Here is a 23941-nt window from a genome sequence, read left to right on the forward strand (position 1 = left end):
GCGGGGAAGGGGGCGGGCAGAACTCCGCCGCGCCTACCTGTCTCGCGCTCCTGCGGCGGTTTAACCCGCAGGGGGCGCGAGGGAGCCGCACCCAACAATGGCCAGCCAGCCAATCAGAGGAGCCGGGTGACGGTGCAGCCGGAAGTACCCTGGGCTGTCATGGCGGCCGGCGGACGGGGCCTGCTCGTCTCTCTGCTGCTGCTGCTGCTGGTCGGCGGGCCGGGGCTGGCGCGGGGCTGGGAGCAGCCGGGTACGAGCCGGGGGCCGCGTGCAGCTCCCCGCCCCCCTCTGGGCGGTTACGCCGGGTGGGCAGGACACAGCGGCACCTGGCGGGCTGCCGCTGCGAGGGGAGCTCTGCTCCCGCAGGGTGGCAGGGGCTCGTGGCTGCGAGCCGTGGCCAGGCCACGGGCAGTGATTTGCGGCCAGCCAGAGCCGCGACCCTCCCGTAGCTGCACTGTGGGGGTGGGGATCGCGGGCACTAGCCCCGCACGCTGGACCCGGCCCACCCCCGGGTTAGTTGCGTTCGTTAAACAGTGAACTGTTGGGCCCCACAGTGGTAACTGAGCTGAGAACCACTGCCCTGTTCGCACTCAACCGAATATCGGCCTAGATGCACCATTCATACTAATCCGCTGTGACAGCTCTCATGTTTGCATTATTTAGAATCTGTATCCAAATCTCTAACAATTTAATTGTTTCATTTTTTTTGTCCCACTGAAAAATTACGATTTGAGGAGTTTGTTTGCCTCACAGGCCTCATATATTGCAGTGATGTTTTAGGTACAAGGTTCTTGGCAATCCTCTTGAGGAGGTGATAATATTCTTAGTCATCATGATGAAGCAATCATTTAGTTTGTGATTTAATGGGAATGTGACTTGGGATTGTTCCAGGAGAGGTCATATGTCATTGATATGTGATGTGTCATTTACACATGTAAATAGAAAAAGGCGAGGCTGAAATGTTCATGCTTGAAAGATTTCAGTTGGTATATTTCTGTCTTGACCTGGGTGGACCATGACATCATAGTTTTCTCCTCCACTTCCATTTTGTACTCATTTCAGATTCAATCGTGATTCCCCATCAAAAGCTTGTTATGGAATCTATGAAGCAGACAAATATTTTTAAAACAAATTTGTTCTCAAGCATTGCTATGGTAAATACAGTCAGGGATTCAGTATTCAGAGAGAAACTACTGCATTGTAGCCAAAGTTTCTTGCACAATAAGCTTGTATATTGTTGGTGAGGTGTCATCTGGGGCTGTGACATACACAGTAACATCTCTTTGAAAGAAGTAAAACAGGGCTGTATCCTATTATCAGAGTCTGTAGGTGTCACAGACTTTCAGCCACAATCACGTTGCTAGATGTCTCAAGTGGTTTAAAGTATTCTCTGTTTCTGAAAGCATCTTGGCAGGGTGCTTGTGTTAACTCACATTTAGTCTTGTTTTGAAATGCATTCTTCATTCATACTAGTTCTGATAATTTGCGTACTTCCTGTTTCAGGGAGAGTTTTGTTGCGGGAGGTCCAAGTTCTCACTCTCTACCAAGACCAATATACTACTTCTCGGCGGACATCTCCCGTTCCCCAGCTACAATGTACTGGAGGCACAGCCAGATGTGCATATGTCCCTGCAGTTGTTCAGTGTCATAACAAAGGTTGGGATGGCTTTGACATACAGGTAGAGTCACTTAAATATGTATGTAAATTAAATGCTAAACAAGAAAAAAATCTTTGCACAGACTGAATGAAATTTTCAGCAACCATAAACTGTAAAGACTCACAAGGACACTTCTAAATTATAGTGTAGATTTATCCTTTAGTGAAGTGATAGGCAATCTAGGCTAGCAAATGTGCTGCATGAATGGCCCTTTATCTCATTGGGCCACAAGACTCGCATAATGGTCTCTTGGGATTATTTTGGCTAACTGCTTGCCTACCCAGAATTTGCAGGGTGTACCAATTGAACTGTAGCATCACTTTAATTGGATGCAGAGGGAACACATGGCTCTCACAGTCAATGCTGCGTGCAGTCAGCACACACCTCACTCCACATGCCCTGGCTTTACGTGCATGTTACTCTAGTAATACCAGTAGGGAAAAAAAATATGCAGAGAGAAACCAGCAGAATCTTGCAGTCCTGCATGTGGGCAACGGTAAACAAAATGTCTTGCAGACCACACATTGTACCCCGATGGGCTGCAGGTTGCCCACCACTGCTTTAGTGACCGTTTAAAAGCATAGTTTTAAAGGAATATTGTTGATTAGTTTACACCCTAGACTTAGATTTTATGCAAAAGTTATACACTTTTTATTAAAAGAACAATTTTAACGTTAAGAACACTTTTCCAGTCCAATTGAAATGTTAAGAAGTGTATTTTAAGAAACCTAATTCAGACCAATACAAAAGTTTCCATATTACCCATATCTTTCTTTAGTTAAAAGTAAGGTCTTGTCTGCATAAGAAAATTGCTGAAGTTTAACTTATTTTTAAATTGGGTTAGTTTAAACTATGCAAGACGATGTATTAACACCTTTATTTTGATTTATCTTAAACAGGTTTACTGGCACTCTATTTAAGCTAAACCTCAAGCCAGGTGTCCTGTAACCAAAACCAGAGTTTCTATCAGTTTTAACAGTGGGCCCAGCAGGGGTGCTGCTCCTGAGTGTTGGTTACTAGTACACATCCCTAGCTGACTTTTCAGATTGCAGGATCGGGGCCTTGATTAGTATTTCAGTGCAACTACCACACAGCTTTCTTGTGATGGATGCTTATTCAAATATTTTTATTGTGCTTATAATTTTTGTATTACATGATACTCTGCAGTGTTTTTTAGAAATGCTTAGAAAAACCTGATTTATGAACAAACTACTGAAACTCTCAAGCTACAATTGCTTTACTTTTTGAATGTTCAGTTTCTTGCATTTAAAGGTTAATGAATCTTGTAGCTAAATTTTAAAATACAAGTGTCCAGAAGTTCTCTTAAAATAATCAGCTAAAAACAGTAATTATTAGATAGATTGAACTATAGCAATGATTGTAAGAAAAAAAAACTACTATCTCCTACTTTCCAGGAAATGGTTACTACTTTGAGTTTTGTTTACTACTTTCAGTGGGAGTGTAAGGCAGATTTGGACAACTCCTATCGCTTTGGAAGAATTGAAGTGAGCTGTGAAGGCTATGATTATCCAGATGACCCTTACATCTTAAGGGGATCTTGTGGCTTGCAGTATGCGTTAGAGTTAACTGAGGAAGGCCAAAGAAAAACTAACAACTTTGGAAGCTTTGGCTCCAGCTATTTCCAATCAAACAAAGTGAATTCTCAGGATTCCTCTGACTCTACATCTGGAGTGATTGTCGTAATAGTGCTTCTGCTCCTTGCTTATGGATGTTACAAGTTATTCCTCAGTAACCACGTGCCTCAGCAGGATTTCTCTAATGATGATGGATATTCTAGGATGTCTTGGGAGAATCGTCAGAGACCACCACCACCTCCTCCTGGTTTCAAATCCAGCTTCACAGGTGTGGTTCTACACTTGTTGTAGTGTTAGAAATAAAAAGTAATAAGGTATTGCTCTGGCTGCAGCAAACAGGGGAGGGAATAGTTTAAAAAAGGAAAACAACATGTGCATGCGTTGTCACGTGTGAATGTCAGCTGTGGGGCCCACAGTCATAACTCCATTGCTAAAGTTGCAACTAGCTTTCCAATATACTCTTTGGGAGAGACTTTCACAGGCACAGATAGGTGCTAGGTGTCCAACTCCTACTGATCCTCAAAGAGTGGGAGGCCTGGCTGCCCTTCTCAGTTGGGGGCCACATCCATGAGGGTTTTGGGTTCCCCCCCGCTACTGATTTTTCTATGGATCAGTGACCCCCAACCCAAACAAGATTCCACACCTCTGTTCTAAACCATGGGTTAATGCCATGTGCCCATTAGTGTCCCTGGTGATTTTCTCCTGCACACTGATGGCTATTGTTACAGGTCAAACTTCCCTTGTCTAGCACCCTCAGGACTGGAGAGGTCCTGAACTACGGAGTTTGTCTGACAAGGGGAGGCCAAGGCTCTGCTCCTGGCTGGGGCTGCGCCCTATGCTGCCTGCCCACTGCCTCCAGCCCCAACTGGGCCTGCACACCCAGCTGCTGGCCCCACTGACTCCAGCCCTGGCCAAGGCTGTATTTCCCACCGTGCCAGCCCCGGACAGGGCAGCGCTCCCCACCTTACTAGCTGCATTCCTGGCCGCTGGCCCTGCTACCTCCCTCCCTAGTGGGGCTGCATTCCTTGCTGTCTGCGCTGGCCAGGGCTGTTGCCCTCACTGTGTCAGCCCTGACCGAGGCTGTTTCCCCCACCGTGCCAGCCCTGACTGAGGAGATTTCCCTCGCCGCACCAGCTCAGACTGGGTTGCGCTCTTTACCATCAGCCCTGGCCAGGGCTGCACGTCTGAATCTGGTCCTGCCAGACTGCAGATGTTGCTGGACCAGAGTCCCGGATTTTAGAGCTTTAACCTATGTTATGTATTTCTGTTGTGAAGTACCTGCACACCCCAGCTGTTGCCCAGTGCCCTACTTTGCTAGGTGTTGTCAAGCACACAACAAAGTCGTTTTCTTCTTCCATCCCATTCCTTATCGTCCAGGATTAGCCAAGGTTCTGTCCTTGCCAGGGCCAACAGATTTCAGATGTTGGGAAATTTTCCCTGTTTGTAAACCTTTTAAACTCCTCTCAGATACCTTATTGATTCCCTCCAGCTACTGTGGCTAAATACTGTGTGTGTGATGTTTCCAGCAGATTGGGCGAGTCCAGGGGGATTTTGGAATGACAGCACTGATCACTTCCCTTATTTTTAGTTATGAATACATTTTTCTCTACCTTTGCCCTGTGATACTTTTGTTAAACTTCCTTATCTTGATGCCTGGTACTTTAAATGTACAGTGCAGTTCTACTCTAAAATGTGACAACAAATGACATTGGGAAGTTCCATGTTGCCTCTGACTCCACGTTTAAAGGTTTCTGTTTGCAAGCTTTTTCTTGCTGATAATTCTTCAGATTCAACCAGAGATTTAAGTGAAGCGGGTTTCCCCTGAGTTCTCCATCAGCACTAATGATGCTTTTGTATTGTGATCTTAATTAACAGTTCTGCTAACACACACTTGAGTCAGAACTACCATGAGAAAAATGTGATGATGGTGTTTGTCATGAGAATGAGCCCATACTATTCAACTTATTCAGTTACTCAACATGGTGGAAAATCTGTTGAGTGACAATGAGTGGAGAGTTCTGTCCCCAGCTTGACCACTGATCTGCTATGGAATCTCAGACAGGTTGCCTCACTTCCCTGGCTTTATCTGTCTTGCCTCTTTAAAGGGTAAGCTCTTTGGGGCAGGGACTGTCTCTTAATGTGTTCTTACCCAGTGCCTAGTAACAGAGCCCCTCATCTTGGATGGAGGTACTCAGCATTACTGTAATATAACTAATGAACAGAAGGTGCCATTTTAATGGAGTCATTTTCCAAAGCAGAACCACTCTCTGAAGCTCTTCAAATGGGAATGGGTCCACTGAAGCCAGTTTCACTGTACTCCTCTGTTAAAATAATTCTTGAATGTGGAGTATTCTTGACTCTTGAGAATGGTTAATTGCCATTGACAAAGTTGATTGTTTTTGTTTTGTTTTTCATTGCAATTTGAATGAAGGAGCTGGTGGTTTTGGTGGCGGTTCCAGTTATGAGGCCAATTCAGGACCGGGGTTTTGGACTGGACTTGGAGCAGGAGGCCTACTAGGGTACTTGGCTGGTAATCAAAGGTAAGCACTGTGCTCACTGCTCTGCCTGTTCCCCATAGTCCTTACTCCATGTCGTGTGGACATTCACATTGCTTCTGTATTGGAAATTGCAGGCTCCTGCGTCAGCCAAGCTGCAGAATCCTGCCACAATAGCAATTCAGGCGGAAGCTGCAGCAGAATGAGGCATTTTAAAAGGGTGCTTTGAGACTGGTTTTGTTTGTGAAGCACCTACCATTGTAGCTTGTTTAGATGAACTTCAAATTTTAGAAATAATGTAAACAAGCTATGTGGAATTTCTCCTGTGACATAGCTGAGAATATTAATAACTGAAGTAATGTAATGTAGTGGGGGCTGTTAATCAGTTATGAAAATTGCAATTTTAATCACACTTTAACAATAACAATTGAAATTTATTTGGTGGGGGTTTTTTTCATCTTTTTCTACACTTGATTTCAGTTACAAACACAGAAGACGAAGTCTACAGCACCACTTTTTGCACTGTAAAATTATATTTATAATTATTTTTCATTCTAGCTCAGAAAAATACTGTAAAGTGATCTCTATCAGGAAAGTGCAACTTCCAAATGTAGATTTTTGTTACATAATTGCTCTCAACAATAAAACAATGTAAAACTTTACTGCTTACAAATCCACTCAGTCCTACTTTTTGTTCAGACAACCACTAAGACAGACAAAGTTGTTTACATTTGCAGAAGATAATGCTGCTGGCTTCTTAGCTTCAAATTGCCATACTTTGTAAATGGCATTGCAAGGTATTTAGGTGCCAGATATTCCAGACATTTGTATGCCCTTTGATACTTTGGCCACCAGAGTTCGTATTTGAAAGTGTAACAATGTACGGGGTTAACCAATGACTCTGGGCTCATTGGTTAATGTTCGTGGTTAAATGCAGGCCTATTTCTTTTGTTTTTTACAGTGCAAATACTTGTAATCAAAAATAAAGTATTTGAAAATGTAAACAAAAAAATAGTACTACAAAGGACTTTTACTTGATTACTTTGTACAAAGAAGCAAAGTCTGGTTTACAGTAATAAAGTAACTTCAGATGTGGGCTCAGATATTGAAATGTTTATTTAAAAAATCAAAACCTCTTGTAAATTCTTCCCAACAGCTTAGCAGGAGTAGCAATACCTGCCATGCTAGTGGAGTTGTATGGCTCTTCAGAGCCCAAACTGATCTTGCCCAGGAGTGTTTTGTTTATCAAGTTACTGAGCTACATGCAGATATGCTAACTCACCTTTTATTGGAACGTAGTAATATAAGGGGCGAGTGTATTTACCTACTCTTTAAAGGGGAAAATTGGGATACCAACCAACGGATAAAAGCTCCATAACTCTAGTATGAAGGATGCTGGAATGTACTGAAATTTCAGTCTGCTTTGAAAAGTAATTGGGCGGGAGCTGAGACACACAAACTGGGAGCGCTGTAGAAAAGAACAGTTTGGGATCAGAGACCTATTCTGATGTACAAGAAGCAACAGAACCGAGCTGACACTCTTAGCTCTGAAGCACTAACAGAAGTAAAAGCAGCCAAGCTAATAGACGAGAGTGAATACAGAGTACAAATTTCTTTAGTAGTATGAAACACAAGTGTTTATAATGTCACTTCATAGGTCAGTGGCTTGCTGAAGTAACTTAAATCACCCCATTAGGGCTCCTAGCATGTTTCAAGTATCTGGGCTTTTTAAACTTTAAACTGGCCTAAACATCAGGAACGGTTTGTATGGAAAAGCTGTGCTTTTGGGCATCAGTCAGCACTCTTGCGTGCTCCGAATGCCGGAAACTCAAGGCACTTACTTAGTGGCATAAATAAGTATTTAAGAGCCTAACTTCAGCTTCCTGACTTAGAACAGATCTTTGGCCAACATTTTCACACTTGTGAAAGAACAAGGCGCAAGGGTGCAAATGCTGAAGCAAGAGATTTAATCTCTTCCAAAACTTATTAGCATTAAGTATAACTCAGAAAATCCTTGTTATTCATGTAGCTGTCTAATTCCTTTTTGCACTTTGCTAATTTGTAGGCCTAAAAATAAGTATAATGTTGCAACTCTACTTTTCTACTCAGATTTGTCTTTTTAAAAGATGTTTTGCTCAGAGTGACCATTCATAAAAAAACAAACGCTTAAACCATTTCTCTTATCAGGTCACAACCACGTTCCTCATATTTTCCATACACCAGTCCTACTGCTCCCCCTCCTACAGGTGGAAATTCCAGTGGTTCTACAGGGCCTCACACCTCAGGGACAAGAACTGCTTCTGGTAAGGCAAAGATGGCTTTATTTTCCTGCAGTCCCTCAAGAGGTTTGGGGCTGATCCAAAGCATGTTGGAATGGACGGACAGACTCCATAAGATTTTAGTGGATTTTGGATCAGCTCCTTCTAGGCTAAATAAAACTTCTTCTTGCTGAATACATGTTCTCCATAAAGTTTCTTGACCGTGTGTGAACTTCCTGCTGTACATAACTTCTCCCCCAAAGTGTTATTGAGTAAATAACAGATAGCTGAAATGCCAAGTGAGGTGGCAGAGGTAATGTTTTTCCTGGAACTGACAGAGCTACAGCTAAACTCTATAGTCAGGCTCTACAACAGGCTTTCAAAGGAGGCTGTAGAATCCCAGTCATGGAAGATTTTTAACAGGTTGGACAAATACCTGTCGGGATTCTACAGCCACCCTTGGAAACCTATTCCTGTGTTTCCCTATCCTTAGTCAGAAAGTTTCTCCTAATGTCTAACCTGAATCTCCCCTGCTGCTAACAAAGTGGAGTACTTCTTGGTGGACGTGGAGAACAATTAATCCCCATCTTTCTATAGACGGGGATTAATTACATCAGTCCATTATGTATTTATCGTGTTCCCCCTTAGCCTTCTCTACCTAGTTAAGTAGTTCAGAAGGGTTCCATGGCCAAATAAAACTGGGAAACACGGTTCTAGGATATTTCTCAATGATTAATGAATATTTATATTATGGTTGCACCCAAAGACTGTCCTCCAGATTGAGGGCCCATTGGCAAATGCACTCACAGCATTCAAACACATTCCTGGTCTGGAGTGTTTGCAAGAGAGAGATGAGAGATGTGAAGCTTCCCTGTAGGCCTCCAGTGAAAATCATGTTATCTGCACTGGGCCCATCTTCAGTTGTCTGAAGACTTCAGCAGCCTGTATTAGGGATTTCTCCTCTCTCCTGTTAGTGGTGATTATTCATGTGTGTCTTAGTAAAGTCTTGTCAGAGATCAGTCCAGATCATCACCTAGAAATCTTTCCCAGGCCAGCTCAGTGTCACCTTAATCCTGTGACTACTCTTGACGCTGCTATCAACATGTACGAGTGTAGAGGAGTGGGAACCAAATGGAAAGCTCAGTACCAATGTGGACACAAGAACAAATGGATATAAGGAAAAAAACCTATCTGGCTTCAAGATAAAGCTAAATGAGTTTATGAAGGGGATGGTTTGATGAGGTAACATGATCTTGGCAATTAATTGACCTTTAACTATCAGTGGTAAATAGGCCAATGGTGGGAAGATAGGAGTTGCTATAGAGAACTTTTTTCTGGGTGTCTGGCTCGTGAGTCTTGCCCACATGCTCAGGGTTCAGCTGATCGCCATATTTGGGGTCGGGAAGGAATTTTCCTCCAGGGTAGATTGGCAGAGGCCCTGGAGGTTTTTCGCCTTCCTCCATAGCATGGGGCACGGGTCACTAGCAGGAGGATTCTCTGCATCTTGGGGTCTTTGAACCATCGTTTCAAGGACTTCAATATATGAGATATAGGTGAGAGGATTATTCTAGCAGTGGGTGAGTGAGATTCTGTGGCCTGCATTATGCAGGGGGTCAGACTAGATGATCAAAATGGTCCCTTCTGACCTTAAAGTCTATAAACTGATGCTGAGCTGAGGCTGTTAAGGCTTTTTACAATGACTCTTTTTCCTTTGCAGGTTACGGAGGTACAAAAAGGAGATGATGGTCTCCCTGACGTGGTTGCAGTTAAATACACCCTTCTTCCCTGCATTTTAGTGCTTTCCTTTTAATGTATGCAACTTCAGTTTCAAAACCTATTGAAATCTTTCTCCCAGGGATTTGGGTGAAGAATTAGAAATCTCTCCATACCTTAGTGTTTATTTTAATAAGATGCTTCATGGATTTAGATCATAGAATAATAGGACTGGAAGGGACCTTGAAGTCATCGAGTCCAGTACCCTGCACTCATTGCAGGACCCAGCACTGTCTAGACCATCCCTGATAGACATTTTTCTAACCTACTCTGTGGACTCTCCATCTCTGGAGATATTTAAATCTCCCTGGGCAACTTATTCCAGTGTTTGACCACCCTGACAGTTAGGAACTTTTTCCTAATTCCAACCTAAACCTCCCTTACTGCAGTTTAAGTCCGTTGCTACTTGTTCTGTCCTCGTGTAGATGTTATTCTTTGGGTATTTTGAAAAGAAAATAGGCATAAGATCAGGGAGCTCTTGGTGGTGAAGACTTTAATTTTGAAGCATTCAGACTAAAGCCTCTAACTGTGTGGGAGAGGAATGAAGGAATCAATACAGTCAGTGACTTTCACAGTCCTAACAGAGCTTGGATACAGCCATGTTGTTCAGAGATTTAGCAGGTATCAAAACATACCCTGTTTTCCTAATCCTATAATAAAACGACAAAGCAATATCTATCCAATTTTTAGTATTTTAGTGACCTGGCAATCATACCTCTCCCAGGCTTCCAAAATAACTAGCTTAACCATGTCCTGGGAGCCAGGTTTTTTTCCAGTGCGGGTGTCTTTGTGCTCCAGCATCTGCAAGCTCGTGTTAGGTAATTTCATGGGACACTGCAAACTTGGTAATAAGCACTTTACTGCGACCAGAGTTCCCTGTAAGCTGTGCAGATGTATTTCTATTGGTGGTGTACATTCATGCATGCCTTGGTAAACGTAACAAAAGTTATTGCACACGTGGATGGAAAAGTTTAGAGGGAACATTGACTGCAACTGAATGCAGAACCTGAATCCAGGACTCCTAGGATGCCTACATTGCAGCTTGGAGGCGTGATGCCCAGCTCAAGCTTGCATGCTAAGTTAGCAGTGTGGCTGTGGCAGCTCAGACTACGTGCCCAAACTCAGGGCTTGGAGTAGGGCAACTAGCCAGTGCACTAATAGCCATGCTGATACTTTTAGGGTATGTCTAGACTACATGCTTCTGCCGACAAAGGCATGTAAAATAGGTTCTGACAGTCAATGAAGTGGGGATTTAAATATCCCCGGCTTCATTAAAATAAAAATGGCCGCTGCGCTGTGCCGGCTCAGCTGATTGTCGGCACAGCGCGGCAGTCAAGACGCGGATCGGTCGACAGGGGAAGCCTTTGTCAACCGCTTCTGTACAGGTTGTTTCACGAGGCATAAGGGAGCGGTCGAGAAAGGCTTCCCCTGTTGACCGATCCGCATCTTGACTGCCGCGTTGAGCCAACAATCAGCTGAGCCGGCACAGTGCAGCGGCCATTTTTATTTTAATGAAGCCAGGGATATTTAAATCCCCGCTTCATTGACTACGTCAGGTAGCCTATTTTACAAGCCTCTGTCAGCAGAGGCATGTAGTCTAGACATACCCTTAGTGCACTCGCTTGAGTGCTAAAATCACAGCTTTGAGCTGCAGTGCAGGAAAACCCCTACAGAGCCGTCAACTTGCTTTGCAGATTGATTTTGAAAATGCCCTTGGCTTTTGTGTAACATGGGTTTGGTGGCCCTTTGACATTGCTTTCTGATGCTATTTTGGAGCCACCAATGATGGGCTCTATGAGAACTTCCCCTGGCCTCCTTGCATTAAGGGTTGGCTCTAGCAAGCAAAGAGGAGCTGCTTTGAAAAGCAAAGACGCTGGATGCTCTAAGGACACCTGGAGGTAAGAAGAGAATAATGACACTGTGGCTAGATATCCACTAGAAACTCGAGATGGTACAATAATAGCTGTTCGATTGGTAGTTTTGTTAGTGACATTTCTATGCCAGCAAAAACCCTAGTGTTAACCTGGCCTCCATGCTACTGGGTGCAAAAAGAAAAAGGTGACCACAACTACTATTACACAAAAGCTACAGCTGTTTAAGATTATTTTGCCCAAGTTCAGGGTTTGTATCATACAAGAAGACTAAACTTACAAGACTCTTGTTAACCAAGAAACTATTCAGAATGAGGAACTGACACTAAAAAAATAGTCCCACATTTGTAGTAAGGTTCTACTTCACCACCTGAGAGATCTGGATCTGTTTTCTGCTGGGTGAGTGGGACCAAGACTACTGAAGGAACACCGCAGTCAGGCCTTGGCTTGCTCATTACTGATCCTGACAGCCAAAGAAGGAACACTTAAACTTAAATGGCTGAGAGACACCCATATACAGCCAGAAGGCCAGTAACCGATCTGGGAGGTTGGGCACATCCAGGGATGGGGGTTTTAGAGTTTAGAGCTCTGACAATCACAAGGCTGTTGGGGAGAAGAACTGAGCAGGTTCACTCTTTCAAGCTAGAGAACAGACTAAACTGTAAAGCAGGGAGAGAGAATTAGTCTCACCGCTGGCCTGTTAGAATGCATATGTAACTATCTATGGTCATGTGGGGAGTAGTAAATGGCAGCAAAGTTTGACAGTTGGTTTTGGTGGAGGGTTTGGTTTTGTTGTCCATGTGATGTCGATTATTTTTACTTAGCCATGTTGATTTTTTTTAGCAGTCTGTCATGCCATTAAACTTGTTTAATTATTTTCTAGCTCTCTTAGCACTTTGTTTCCTTGCTATGAAGATAAATACCCCTTCTCATGGCCGTGTCTGGAGGGAGTTTGAATTCTGTGTGGGTGTGTATCATGCTTCAGCTAATGCTTAAATGTGTGTATTGAATATTTCATGTCTGTTTGTTCTGATGCGCATCTTGTAACCCTCCCCTCTTATCCCATGGCAACTTTGCTTAAGTGCCTTTGGTGAGAGACCCTGTCAAAGGTTCTCAGTCTAGGTACACTGGATCCCCCTTGTCCACATGCTTATTGACCCTCTCTCAGAATTCTAGTAGATTGATGAGGCATTTGATTGCCCTTTACAGAAACCATATTGACTCTTCCACAATAAATGATGTTAATCTATGTATCTGACCATTCTGTTCTTTACTGTAGTTTGAGCCTGTTTGCCCTGTACTGAAGTTAGATTTACTGGCCTATAATGGCCAGGATGTTCTCTAAAGCAGTTTTTAAAAACTGGCATCTCGTTAACTACCCTCCAGTCTTTTGGTACAGACACAGGTTTAAATTCTCGTCTACAAAGAAGTTTTGCAATTTCACATTTGCTATTATCTGGCGTTCTGAAGGAATCCATCTGGTTCAAAGGACTTTTGTCACAACAGCCCTTTCTCAGGGAGGGTGACTCCCCCAACCCCATTGCACTGCTGGGGGATGGCAGAGATGGCAATTCAAGTCTCTGCTGTAACTCAGGCAGCATGGCATTCAGAGCTTCCCTCACGGCTGGGTGTGCATGTACAAGTGTGCACAGGTCTTGCTGGTGCACGACGGGGGGAATATCTAGTTCAAGAATCCCACTCGGGCCTCGGTGTGAGTGAGGGCACTAAATAGCTTGCTAATGGGGGGCAGCATCTGGATGCATGTGGCTACTGCCAGAACAGACATTTACAGGCACAGGTGGCAACTGAGTGGTTGAGGCTAGCAGCAGTGCCTAAGTGTGTGCTTTGGTGGTGCCCAAGTGCCTTTGGGTCTAGCCTGGAGTCTTGAAATCAACACTGCCTGTCTGAGATGCTGCACTCAAGTACAACTTGCACTGGGCTCACTCCTGCCCACTAAAGGCACCACTGGGTAACTCTTTGGGCTTGTTAGGCAGGTCAGGCTAGAGTCAGCAGGAGCCTTTCTGGCCTTATAATGGATCAGCCACTCAGCTGGCGGAAACTGTTTTTTCCCTTCAAACATCGTATAATGGACCCCTCTCCCCATGTTTTAGGGTTGATCCTGTTCTCAGTGAAGTCAATGGGAGGAACTTCACCACTAGTGAAGCAAGATCAGGCCTCTATTTGCTTATAGGAACAGCTTTTGTCAATGGTTTTCTAAAGCAAGAATTTCCTGTTAAGCTGCCCGGGAGAGGGAGAGGGAGAGATTGATTGATTCTGTTCTGCAATCACAAGCAGCAATTGAAGACTACCACTGCCACAAGCAGCCTCGTACCTGGGAGAATAAAAGTCCCAAACAAGAAACAAAGCTACACATGCAACAAATGCTGTGCAGTTACTTGTTCATCTTCCGTTCATTTCAGTGCAGCTGCACAAGTGTCTCAAGGCAAAATTTCATGATTGTATTAATCACAGGGACTGTCTATTTGTTGTGTGCACACAACAGTCATTGCTTACCGGAGCCACAATGCAAAGAACACACAGCAACTGCCTGCATCCTCCTAGACTCTAAAGAGACTAATACTCCCAAAGTGCAGCCATATACTTGTTAATTTTGAATTTGTTGTAGATGAAAAGAACTACATGTGCCTCTCTCTCCCCTGTGGCTACTGGCCCTGAGAGGAACATCAAATGGTGTTCTGACTGCAGAGCAGGGATGCTGATGGGAAGCCGGGATTACCAGATTATGCTCCTGGGTATCAGTTAGCCAGTACCCGGGAGCAGCCCTCCCCCAACCATGGGGGTCAGGAGCTGGCCCTGCTGCACAGAGAGGCTGGAAGCAAAAGCTGGCCACCCCTCGCATGGGGAGGCCAGGAGCAGAAGCCAGCTCCCTTGCACTTAGGGATGCCGGCAGTGTGTGGGGGAGGGGCCAGGAGTGAGATCCCACTTAATCAGTTTAACTGATTAACTGGGACTTAACGTCCCTACTACAGAGCCCACAGATATTTAAAAGTGCAAAAGACAGATCAAAAGGCATAACTGAATTTGCTACAGATGTCAGTTACTTCCTATGTACTTTTTTCTTTTCCCAACTATATTCTAGTACTTGTGTAACTCCCCCATAGTCTGTACAGCTACCACGCACCAAATGGCAGCCTGTCTTCTGAGCATCTTCCAGGGTATGGACTCTACCAGCTCAGAGCCCAATCCTGAACAAGCCTATGAATGTGAAGGCCCATGACTTCACTGGGGATGGGCTGATGGGTGGGGCCTGCCTCTGGCGGGAGACATGGGGAGGTGGGCTTCTTTCTCCCCTGTGGGTGCTCCAGCCCCACAGTGTCCATGGAGTTATCACCTATGCTCTGTAGGTGAGAACACTTCCAGAGACCAGGGCTATGTCTACACTGGCGGGATCTTGCCTGAGAAATATGCAAATGAGGCTAAGCATGGAATATCGCCGAGCCTCATTTGCGTACCTAAGGAGCTGTCTACACTGCCCCTTCTTGCGTAAGAAAAACCCTCTTGCGCAATGCCGCTATGCTGATTATTTTCAGGAAGAACGGCATTGTGCAAGAGGGTTTTTCTTGCGCAAGAAGAGGGAGTGTAGACAGCTCCTTCTGGCGCAAGAGCAAAAATGGCGGCTCATTAGGTATGCAAATGAGGCTCAGCGATATTCCACGCTTAGCCTCGTTTGCACATTTCTCACGCAAGAAGCCGAGAGTGTAGACATAGCACAGCAGTTGTAGCCTTTGTCCCTTCAGGTACAGTGCTTGTGATGGGTAGGGAGTGAGGGGGGAGTACCTTAAGGTCCCTTCTGGAAAAGTATTTCCAGCTGAGAACCAGGAGCCAAAAAGTCTATGCAGAAGAATGTTCCCTGCTGGTTTTTTAACCAGTTTGAATTTCCTTTATCTTCTCTTGCTGCTTGAGGACTGTTTACGACTTACATGCAAATTAACAGCACACATTCCTTTGTTTAGGACAGATCTGTTTGCCCCTCTGGGCAGGGCTGTGTGGTTTGGAAAACATGTTAATGCCATACACAGCAATCTTATAACTTCACATACAATATTACCACACTTTTACCAGAACAACACTCATCAGCAAATTAAGAGTTTTCAAACCTACCTTCCAAAGATATTCTGTACAAATATTATCACACTAGCATATAAGGTCTGAATACAGGGGAGTATGCAATCACAAGGAACTATATTTAAGAAAGGGGGAAGTGATCTGGAAAATTTCAGATGCAGTAATTTGACCTCAAGCCTATGTGAGGTTTTAGACCAAATTTTGAAAGATAGAGGAGTTAGAGAAATACATGGGGATAAACATCTAAATTTTGTAAAACCATGTTAGATTGTGCCAGACCAATCGGATCTTTTTCTTTGAGAAGCTCATTTCCACCTAGACAAAGAAAATGCAGTAGCTCTAATTAGCCAGGATCTCTGTGAAGTATCTGCTACAGTGCCACTTGGGAATGAGTTAAAGTGGAGAAGATGGGGATTGATTTGAGAAGCAAAAGACAGGGAACTAGTTAAAGGGGAGACTCCAACAGGTGATGCTGAAAGGTGAGCTGTCAGACCAGTCCCTCAAGGGCTACTCTCGGGACAAGTCTTATTTCACATTTTCCTTAGTGTGGGAGCATCCAAAGAAAGCTTTGTGGCTGACACAAAGCTGGGCGGTATTGCCAACACAAGGGAGGATCGGAATATTATGCAAGATGATGTGGAAACCCTAAGAACAGGAGGAACAGAAACGGGAGGACATTTAACAGTGCAAAGTGCAGCATCAGGCATTTCAGGACTAAGTTGGAGAGGTATCTTTGGGACACAGAGGAAGGGAATGACATGGCATCGTAGGATCACAGGATGGCCATGAGCTGCCAGTGTGAAGCAGACCTATAGAGCTTCAGTGGAGGTACTTCCAGAAGCAGCTGGGAAGTGATGGTACCATTACACACAACACAAGTGAGACCTTATCTGGGCTACTGCATGTTTAAGAAAGATTCATACTGAAACAGGTGCAGAGAAGAGCTACTAGGATGATCAGAGGAATGGTGAACCTACCGTTTGAGAGAAGCCTTAAGGAGCTTGGCTTGCTTACCTAACCAAATTCAGGGTGCTCTCTATACATACACCAGAGGGTAAAGACCATGCAGGGAGAGGTTTCATTACAGTTAAGGACTAATCCTGGCACACGAAAACACGGGTATCAATTGGCCAACAATAAGGTTAGGAATGAAATTAGACGAAGGGCGCTAGCTGTCAGAGGCGTGACGGTCTGGAGCAGCCTGCCAAGGGAGTAGTGAGGGTGCTAGACTGAGCTTGACACTTACTGAGGGGGGAGTATGATGAGATGGTGGCACATGGCCCATCATTGACAGCTATTAGCAAATACAGAACAGTAAGAAATGGGGCAGTAGCTGTGGGGAGCTCCGAGTTAGTACTGAGAAGTCTCTCTCAGGTGTCCGGCTGGTGGGTCTTGCCCACTTACTCAGGATCTAACTGATCCCCGTATTTGGGATTCCTCCCCCGCCCAGCGGGCAGAGACCCTGGCATTTTCTGTCTCACTCTGCAGGGGGGCAGGGGCACTTGGTTGTTTGAACGAGAATAAGTGGTGGGTTGTCTGTGACCTGGCTGAGTTAAGAGTGGCTGATTAAGGTGGGGGAGGTTCTGCGGCCTGCCATGTGCAGGAGGCAGAGTAGATCATGTTGGTCCCTTCTGGCCTGGCCAGTCTGACTCTGATTCTGCCACCCTCACTGACCTGAAGCAGTGTCATCGGGCTAAGCTTCCTGCGGTTAATGTCTTTCCCCAAGCTTACCTGGGGAGCCTGAGCACCTCACTTGGGACAAGAATTTCAACTGGCAGCAGAGCGTCTGAAGTGACCTTTGAGTCTGGCTCTTACGCCACAAGTGGCCAGTCACTCCAGTGAAGTGAGATACATCCCAGTGTGGCAAAACTGAGCTCGGGAGCAAGGTCCCATTCAGGCTCAGGGCCCGTTAAGTAAATGAGCAGAGCCGTTTGCATAGGCACCGCTTCGCTTCAGAGTAAGTCAAGCGAGCTCCACTCAGTCCGGCACAAGCACACGGCAAAGTAGCCCTGATTGGCCAGTGTGGACAGGAACATGCAAATGGCTTGCAAAGGCTCCAGCAAAGAGTCCCCACTCCCAGGGCACGTCTAGACAACATCCCTCTTTCGACAGAGGGATGTAAATTAGACGCTTAGAAATTGCAAATGAAGCTGGGATTTGAATCTCCCACGCTTCATTTGCGTAATCGCGGCATGGCGCTCATTTTTTGAGGTTTGTAGGATCTTTGGAAGATGGCTTCTATTTTCGAAAGACCCACGTCTAGGCTGGTTTCACTTTTGAAACAGGGCTTTTTCGAAAGAGCGTCATGATGCGATTATGCAAATGAAGCATGGGAAATTCAAATCCCGGCTTCATTTGCAATTTCGAAGTGTCTAATCTACATCCCTCTGTCGAAAGAGGGCCATAGTCTAGGCACTCCCTCAGTGTGGTTTACGCTTGTTTCTAACAAGCCAGTAGATAAAGAAAAGCAGCGTTTCCCTGCAGTGGTTTAGGGGGAAATTGGTTTGAAATCAGTAACTTTCTAATGCTGACTGAAGTGATTTGGTCTTTTCCTACAGCGTGAACGAATGCTGTGTCCTATGCGGCAGTGGGATAAGGCTCTTGGAATGGGTCTCTGACAGAGTGGTAGCCCTCCTCTCCCAACAAGCAGGCCTCTGTGTGGCTGTAGGGCCGGGGTGAGGAACCTAAGGCCGGGGGCCAGATGCAGCCCCCAACGAGCCTGGATCCAGCCCCTGAGGGTTGGGGCTCCGCTCCTGTACTTCCCCCCCCACCCGGACCCACATCCTCAGCCTGCTTCCCAGCAGCCCCTTCCTTTCCACAAACTGAACCCCTCATTTTGGCCCCTCCCCAGAGCCTAGGAGGGCCCACAAAATCTACTAGCCTGGTGTGTGAGGGGACATGGGCAGGGGCTCTCCTCAACTGGGGGCCACCTCAGTGAGGGTGTGGGAGGGGGTTGTTTTTTGCCTCTCACTTTTGTGCAGCTCCTGACTGGTTTTTCTGATTAATGTACAAAACAACCAATGGACTGGGAGCACTTTACAGACTCACAAAACATGTCGTTGGGATCATGAGTGTTTGTGGGCACAGCCCACTTCACCAGATGACCGGAGCGGTGCGTTTTTCTGAGTCAGCAGCCCTCCCCGCCCCTCGCTGTAGGGGCTGCCCCACAGCGCTCCTTGCAAGACTGGGGATGGGGAGTGGACGGCACTGCTACAGAAGATAGTGAACTCAGAAGCCAGTGAAACAGGACTGACCTTTGTCCAGGGGAAATGCTGCATCAGCATTTGTTCAGGCCTTGGCAGGATGCTTCAGTGCTGCCTTGTGTGTGCAGTGCACCGCAGCGCTTTCTGCAGCATTCGCTCAGCGACGTTGGAAGGCCCAGACTGCAAATGCAACAGAGGTGAAATCAAGCCCCTTCTGTGCTTCTCTCTGGGGCCTGGTCTATGCTAGAAAAGTGCCCATTGCTGGCAGTGGGGGTCAGAAATAGGTGCCGCTAGGTCCGTGCTGACCACCATTTAGCTGCAAGGGTGTCCAGACTGTTTCAGCACTGAGGCTCGAAACCGGCCAGTGTGTTGGCCCAGCATGGCCCCTGCTTGCCCTGGACGACACTGGCAGTGAAACAGCGCGCAGCACAGATCGTCCTGCACTTGCTGCTGCCACCCGTTGGCTACACTCCACAGAAGCACTGAAAGGGGAAGGGCAGCCCCAGGCCCACCCATTGTTCTGGGTCCCACCACAGGGACCCTCTGGCAGCAGCCATTCCTCGCCCCTTTACCGCTCCTGTTCCTGGTGCTACTTCCCCACGAACCTTTGCACCTTCTCGGCCCCTGTAGCAAGGGCACCACCTGGAGCCTCCCTCCATCTCCCTTGACCCTGCCCACCCCTGCTCTCTCCAGGTGCTCCTACTCCCTTCCCAGCCAGAACAAGAATGAGTGCCCCTCAGCGCTGCAGCCTTTTCTAGAGCCCAGCCTGGTCCTGATTGGCTGACTGCTCTCCACCCTGATTGGCCAGCACTGCACACGCCTCCTCTGGCTGGTCTGTAACCCTCCCCTGCCGGAGTGGCTCCAGTATAATGACACAGGCCAGAGAACGGCCTCACAGTGATTCCTAGGGTGGAGCTTTTAGTGGCGCTCCAGCCAGGAGCGTCCACGCAGGGAGTCATGCTGGCGTAAGGACTGAGGCACAGCTAGGCGGACTAGCCCATCGAAAGCCTTGTCCGGGGCCGGCGGGGTGTGCAGAGCAGGGCACCGCGGGCCAGACTTCTGTGCATGGCTTGGGAAGGGGCAAAGCGGGGTGGGCTCTGTGGCTGCACTCTGCTGGCGACGTTACCCTGGTTTAGTCACAGTCGGAGGCGGACAGTGAAAATATTCTGGGAGGGGGCTGCATCCTCGCTCCTGGGTGTATGCAGGATGAGTCTCTTCTCGGGGGAGGGTGTCAGGTTTGGTCTCCAGTGTGTGTGTGGAGGGGGGATGCTGTCTCTAGCCTAGCCCAGTGCAGAGGAGAGGCCAGGAACGTGGGGCCTTGGAGAAGGAGCTGCCATTGCTGCAGGGGTGGTTCCTGTCTCATGGACAGGGCCCAGCTCCCTTCTCCTGCCCCTTGGCTCTTGATGATTCAAAGAAACCTGCCACAGCATCTTAAGACACACAAGAGCCTGCGGACAGGTGGGGCCCCTCCTACCACAAGACCCCACCTCAGGGGTCCTGGCTGTGGTGCTGCCGGACACGGGACTTCTCCTACGGAGCTGGGCATGCAGGCAGGCGGTGAGGTGGCAAGGCAGACCAGGGGGCTGAGCCCTCAAGCCCTAGCCCTCTGCCACCTATAGCAGCATGGGGAAAACTTACCTCAAAGAAGCATTGCTCTGTAGACAGGCCTTTGTCACACCAATGCGCTTCCCTGTGCAGACAAAGCCTGACTCTTCGCCTCCTCCAGTGTGTTTTCCGGGAACTGGCAGGAGGCCTATTGCGTTGCTACACTTGCCCAATATTTCTTGGGCCATTGATCTCCTCCACCTCACAGCTTCAGAGCGGTAAATAGTGGGTAGGCATCTGGGGACATCGCTTCCCTTGTTCCCTTCCTGCTGCCCCACCATGACGCTGCTGCAGTGAGGCAGGGAGGAGAGACGGCAGCAGGAGAAACTGCCGCTATCATAGTGGCCAGGCCCAGCTGCTCTGGGAGAGAGAAAAAGGCAGCCAAGCCAAGAGACCTGGGGCTCTTGCTAGCATGTGGGACAGACAGACAGTCACACCAGGATGGTCGACACATACACGTCTGAGAAGAAAGGTGACTCAGAGGGTAGCCACTTCCCAGAAAGCCCCCCACTTCCTGGGCAAGGACTCCCCATGGCAGCTACTTTCTTATCTCCGACCTCTCCGGGGCGGGGGCCAAAGAACACAGAGGCAAGGGACGCACCCAGAGTACAAGGGTGAGGGACACGACCCGATTTCACCACGCGGAGGGGTGCAGCCAGCACTGCCAGACCCACGTGTTAACAGTGATGAGTCCGGCCCCGAAAAGCCTGAGGTATTTTTAAAATGAAAAATGTGGCTCTCTTGTCCTTTGCATTCTATTTGCTTTTCACCACAGCCAGGAGGGCTAGAAACATACTTCACAAACACTACGATTCTCATGGTTCTCCTGGCTCAAGGAGCTGGCATTCTAAGAAAAAACACCAGCGAGCTCGAGACTTACAATTACATGGCAAGAGTTGGCAAAAATGTCAGGCTGTACTTTTGTTAAACAGAGGGCAGAGGCCGCAGTTAGCTCTGCTTTATCCAACAGCCGCCACAAGAACCATAGCACTTGTTCAGATCAAACGTGCTATGCACATGCAGTTGCCAGAGTTCTTTGCACGCAGGAGTGGGCATCGTGACCCTGTCTTGCAGAGCGCAATACTCAAGGCACAGAGCAATGAAGGGCGACATTTTCAAGGCTGGGTGCATAAATTCACATTTTTCTGGGAACAAACATCAGTGGCCTGATTTTCTAAAGTGCTGAGCACCCAGCGACGCCCACCGAAATCAGCAGGCCTCTGGGTACTGCATGCCTCCCTTTGACGGGCAGGTGGCTTTCACTTTGTTTCCTAAATAAAAAGCAGGATTCAAACATGTTACTATGTAGGTTTCAGAAGAGGCAGCTGCATTCCTGTGCAACATGACTGTTCACTGGATGAACTTGCAAAGCTGCACACTGGGTTTGTGTTTTACCTGGGGACTGCAATAACTGCTGAGCAGCACATCCGATCACTGCACAAATGGCAGGGAATATGCCAGGCACCAAGGGCCAGACCCCTAACAATTGTGGGGGCAAGGGAATGCAGGAAGCCCAGCTGCTTAATAGAGCCACCTCACAGATCAAACAACTGGTTGATGGCACCCAACAGCTTCCTGCATAACAATACCCCGGCTCATCCCCTTTAACATGACTTGTCATACTGCCCTGGGGACGGGAGAGGAATGGGGGGGCACTGTGGGGAAAGGGGGGTCCTACAAGAGCCTCCAGAAGGGGGAGACGGGGGAAAGGAGGTGCGCACAGAGGGAGGATAGCTAAGGGGAAGGGGCTGTGCGGCACACAGCGGCCCCGGGGGCGAGATGGGGGAGCATGCTTTGGAAGAATAGGGGCGCACAGAGACCTGCTGGGGGCAAGGGACGGAAGGGGGAAGCCAGGCGCTGAGCTAGACAGACTTGTGACTGGGGCTGGGAGTGCTGGGAGCCAGGGCTGGCTGCTGGGAAGTGGGCCGGTAAAACCTGTGCTCTGCTCTGCTTGAGCTAGGGCCGAGCAGCAACCGCCCCACCCCCATGGTGCAGTGAGGACAGTGCTGACAGTGCACCCCATAAGCCCTCCCGCCAGTGGCAAGTGCCTGGGACAGGAAGCCTTGCCCCAGCCGCACAGACAGCCTCTGCCTGGCCTCTGGCTCTCCCACCAACAGGGGCTGGGCCAGACAGGGCTTGTCTCTCCCGGCCAGTCTCCAGCAGGAGCCTTCAGCAGCCAGTTGGATCTGAGGAAGGGGGTCTGGCCCACGAAAGCTCATCACCTAATAACCCCTCTTGTTAGTCTTTGAAGTGCTGCCTAGTCCTGTCTTTTGGTTCAGCTACACCGGACTGCCAGGGCTGCATCTCTCACTATCAGGGCCAGAGCCGGGGCGGGTCTGTTTCTTTTCTTTGAGCCTTGGTGGAGCTGTGCGGGGATGAGATTAGATCAATAGGAAGAAGGGAAGGGCCATTGAATGGGGGCGGGGGAGGAAAGTTAACTGCCCATCAGGATGAAGGGGCATTCACACATCTCCCAGGGCCATTGGGAAGATAAGAGGGGTCCCTTCACACAAAGCTTACCCTCCCTAGCCAGAGGCTAGACCTGTTCTCAGGCCAGTCCTGGCTTGGGAGCTCTGAGCACCCCTATACACATTGCCATGGCCCTGCACCCTGCTAATCCCACCTGCAGTTAGGCTTGTCCCAGAGCCGCTCCCCTGCTTGCCCCTGCCCTGGGAGAAGCTGTGCCAGGGCGCCGTCCGCCACACTGTCCGCAGGGCGCAGCCACAGCAGGGTGCACAAGAGCTGCTCTGGGAGCTCCTGGCACGCAGAGAGCCAGCCCCCCGGCGTTTTGCCAGGGAGTGCAGAGGGAGCAGGCCAGCGAGCCGGCATGGAGCCAATACACACCTCCCCAGGACTGCAGGTGGGAGGCCAGCAGCAGAGCTGCTCTGGATGCCTCGTGGCGGGCGGCATGCATGTGCATGGGGCAGGCGGCTCATGGCCCTCAGAGACCATGAATGGGCCCTTGAGTCTGGCGGGGCTGCACCGGCCGGGCTAAAGGAGGCAGGGGGGTATAAAGAGGAGACTTCTGAGGAACGCAGACGAGCAGGCCCCACTCCCAGCCTGGCAGCCTCTGTGCTGATGCGGAGGATGAAAGTCTTGGGGAAGGGGAGGGAAGTGATTCTACAGAGAGGCCCCCTTCCAGGTGACGTCAGAGTATCCTCTGGCACTCAGGGCACCCCCGGGGGAAGAGGGCTGCAGTTACCAAGAAGAGGCAGGTGACACGACTGAGGAATGTGATTAGCAGAAATAGACAGGTGGGGGTCTAGTGACCAGGAATACCGCCTGCTGAACTGCTGCAGTGCCAAGGTTGCAGATCTCTGGAGACAGCCACACACACTCACGTGCAGTGCTGGAGAGAAGCTGGTATCTGTCATGCATGTAGGCGCCACTGAGACAA

The 23941-nt window shown here is 48.0% G+C and overlaps 1 protein-coding gene and 1 long non-coding RNA gene across 3 annotated transcripts; one reads left to right on the top strand and one right to left on the bottom strand.

The window, feature by feature from the left end:
• Positions 1-87: 87 nt before the first annotated feature.
• Positions 88-12901, top strand: SARAF (store-operated calcium entry associated regulatory factor). Its single transcript, XM_075929215.1, has 6 exons — positions 88-250; positions 1504-1679; positions 3113-3521; positions 5685-5793; positions 7936-8051; positions 9724-12901. The coding sequence occupies exons 1-6, from the start codon at positions 160-162 to the stop codon at positions 9747-9749; spliced, it is 927 nt and encodes a 308-aa protein (XP_075785330.1). The 5' UTR covers positions 88-159; the 3' UTR covers positions 9750-12901.
• LOC102445743 (uncharacterized) lies at positions 971-19637 on the bottom strand. 2 transcript variants are annotated; one of them, XR_332404.4, is made up of 3 exons: positions 19545-19637; positions 18991-19119; positions 971-1101 (listed from the first exon to the last, which is right to left on the bottom strand). It is a non-coding gene; the product is annotated as an uncharacterized LOC102445743 (long non-coding RNA). The 2 variants fall into 2 exon arrangements; XR_012903927.1 differs by lacking the exon at positions 971-1101 and adding an exon at positions 5789-5940.
• Between the last annotated feature and the right edge of the window lie 4304 nt (positions 19638-23941).

This window comes from Pelodiscus sinensis, chromosome 5 (assembly GCF_049634645.1).
Source record: "Pelodiscus sinensis isolate JC-2024 chromosome 5, ASM4963464v1, whole genome shotgun sequence".
In the NCBI taxonomy this organism is placed as follows: Eukaryota; Metazoa; Chordata; order Testudines; family Trionychidae; genus Pelodiscus; species Pelodiscus sinensis.

Excerpts from the sequence above, each read along its gene's own strand:
- SARAF (XM_075929215.1), top strand. The coding sequence starts at position 160 with ATGGCGGCCGGCGGACGGGGCCTGCTCGTCTCTCTGCTGCTGCTGCTG. Across the intron at positions 1,680-3,112 it reads GGGATGGCTTTGACATACAG|TGGGAGTGTAAGGCAGATTT; the intron begins GTAGAGTCACTT and ends TACTACTTTCAG. Across the intron at positions 5,794-7,935 it reads TACTTGGCTGGTAATCAAAG|GTCACAACCACGTTCCTCAT; the intron begins GTAAGCACTGTG and ends TTCTCTTATCAG.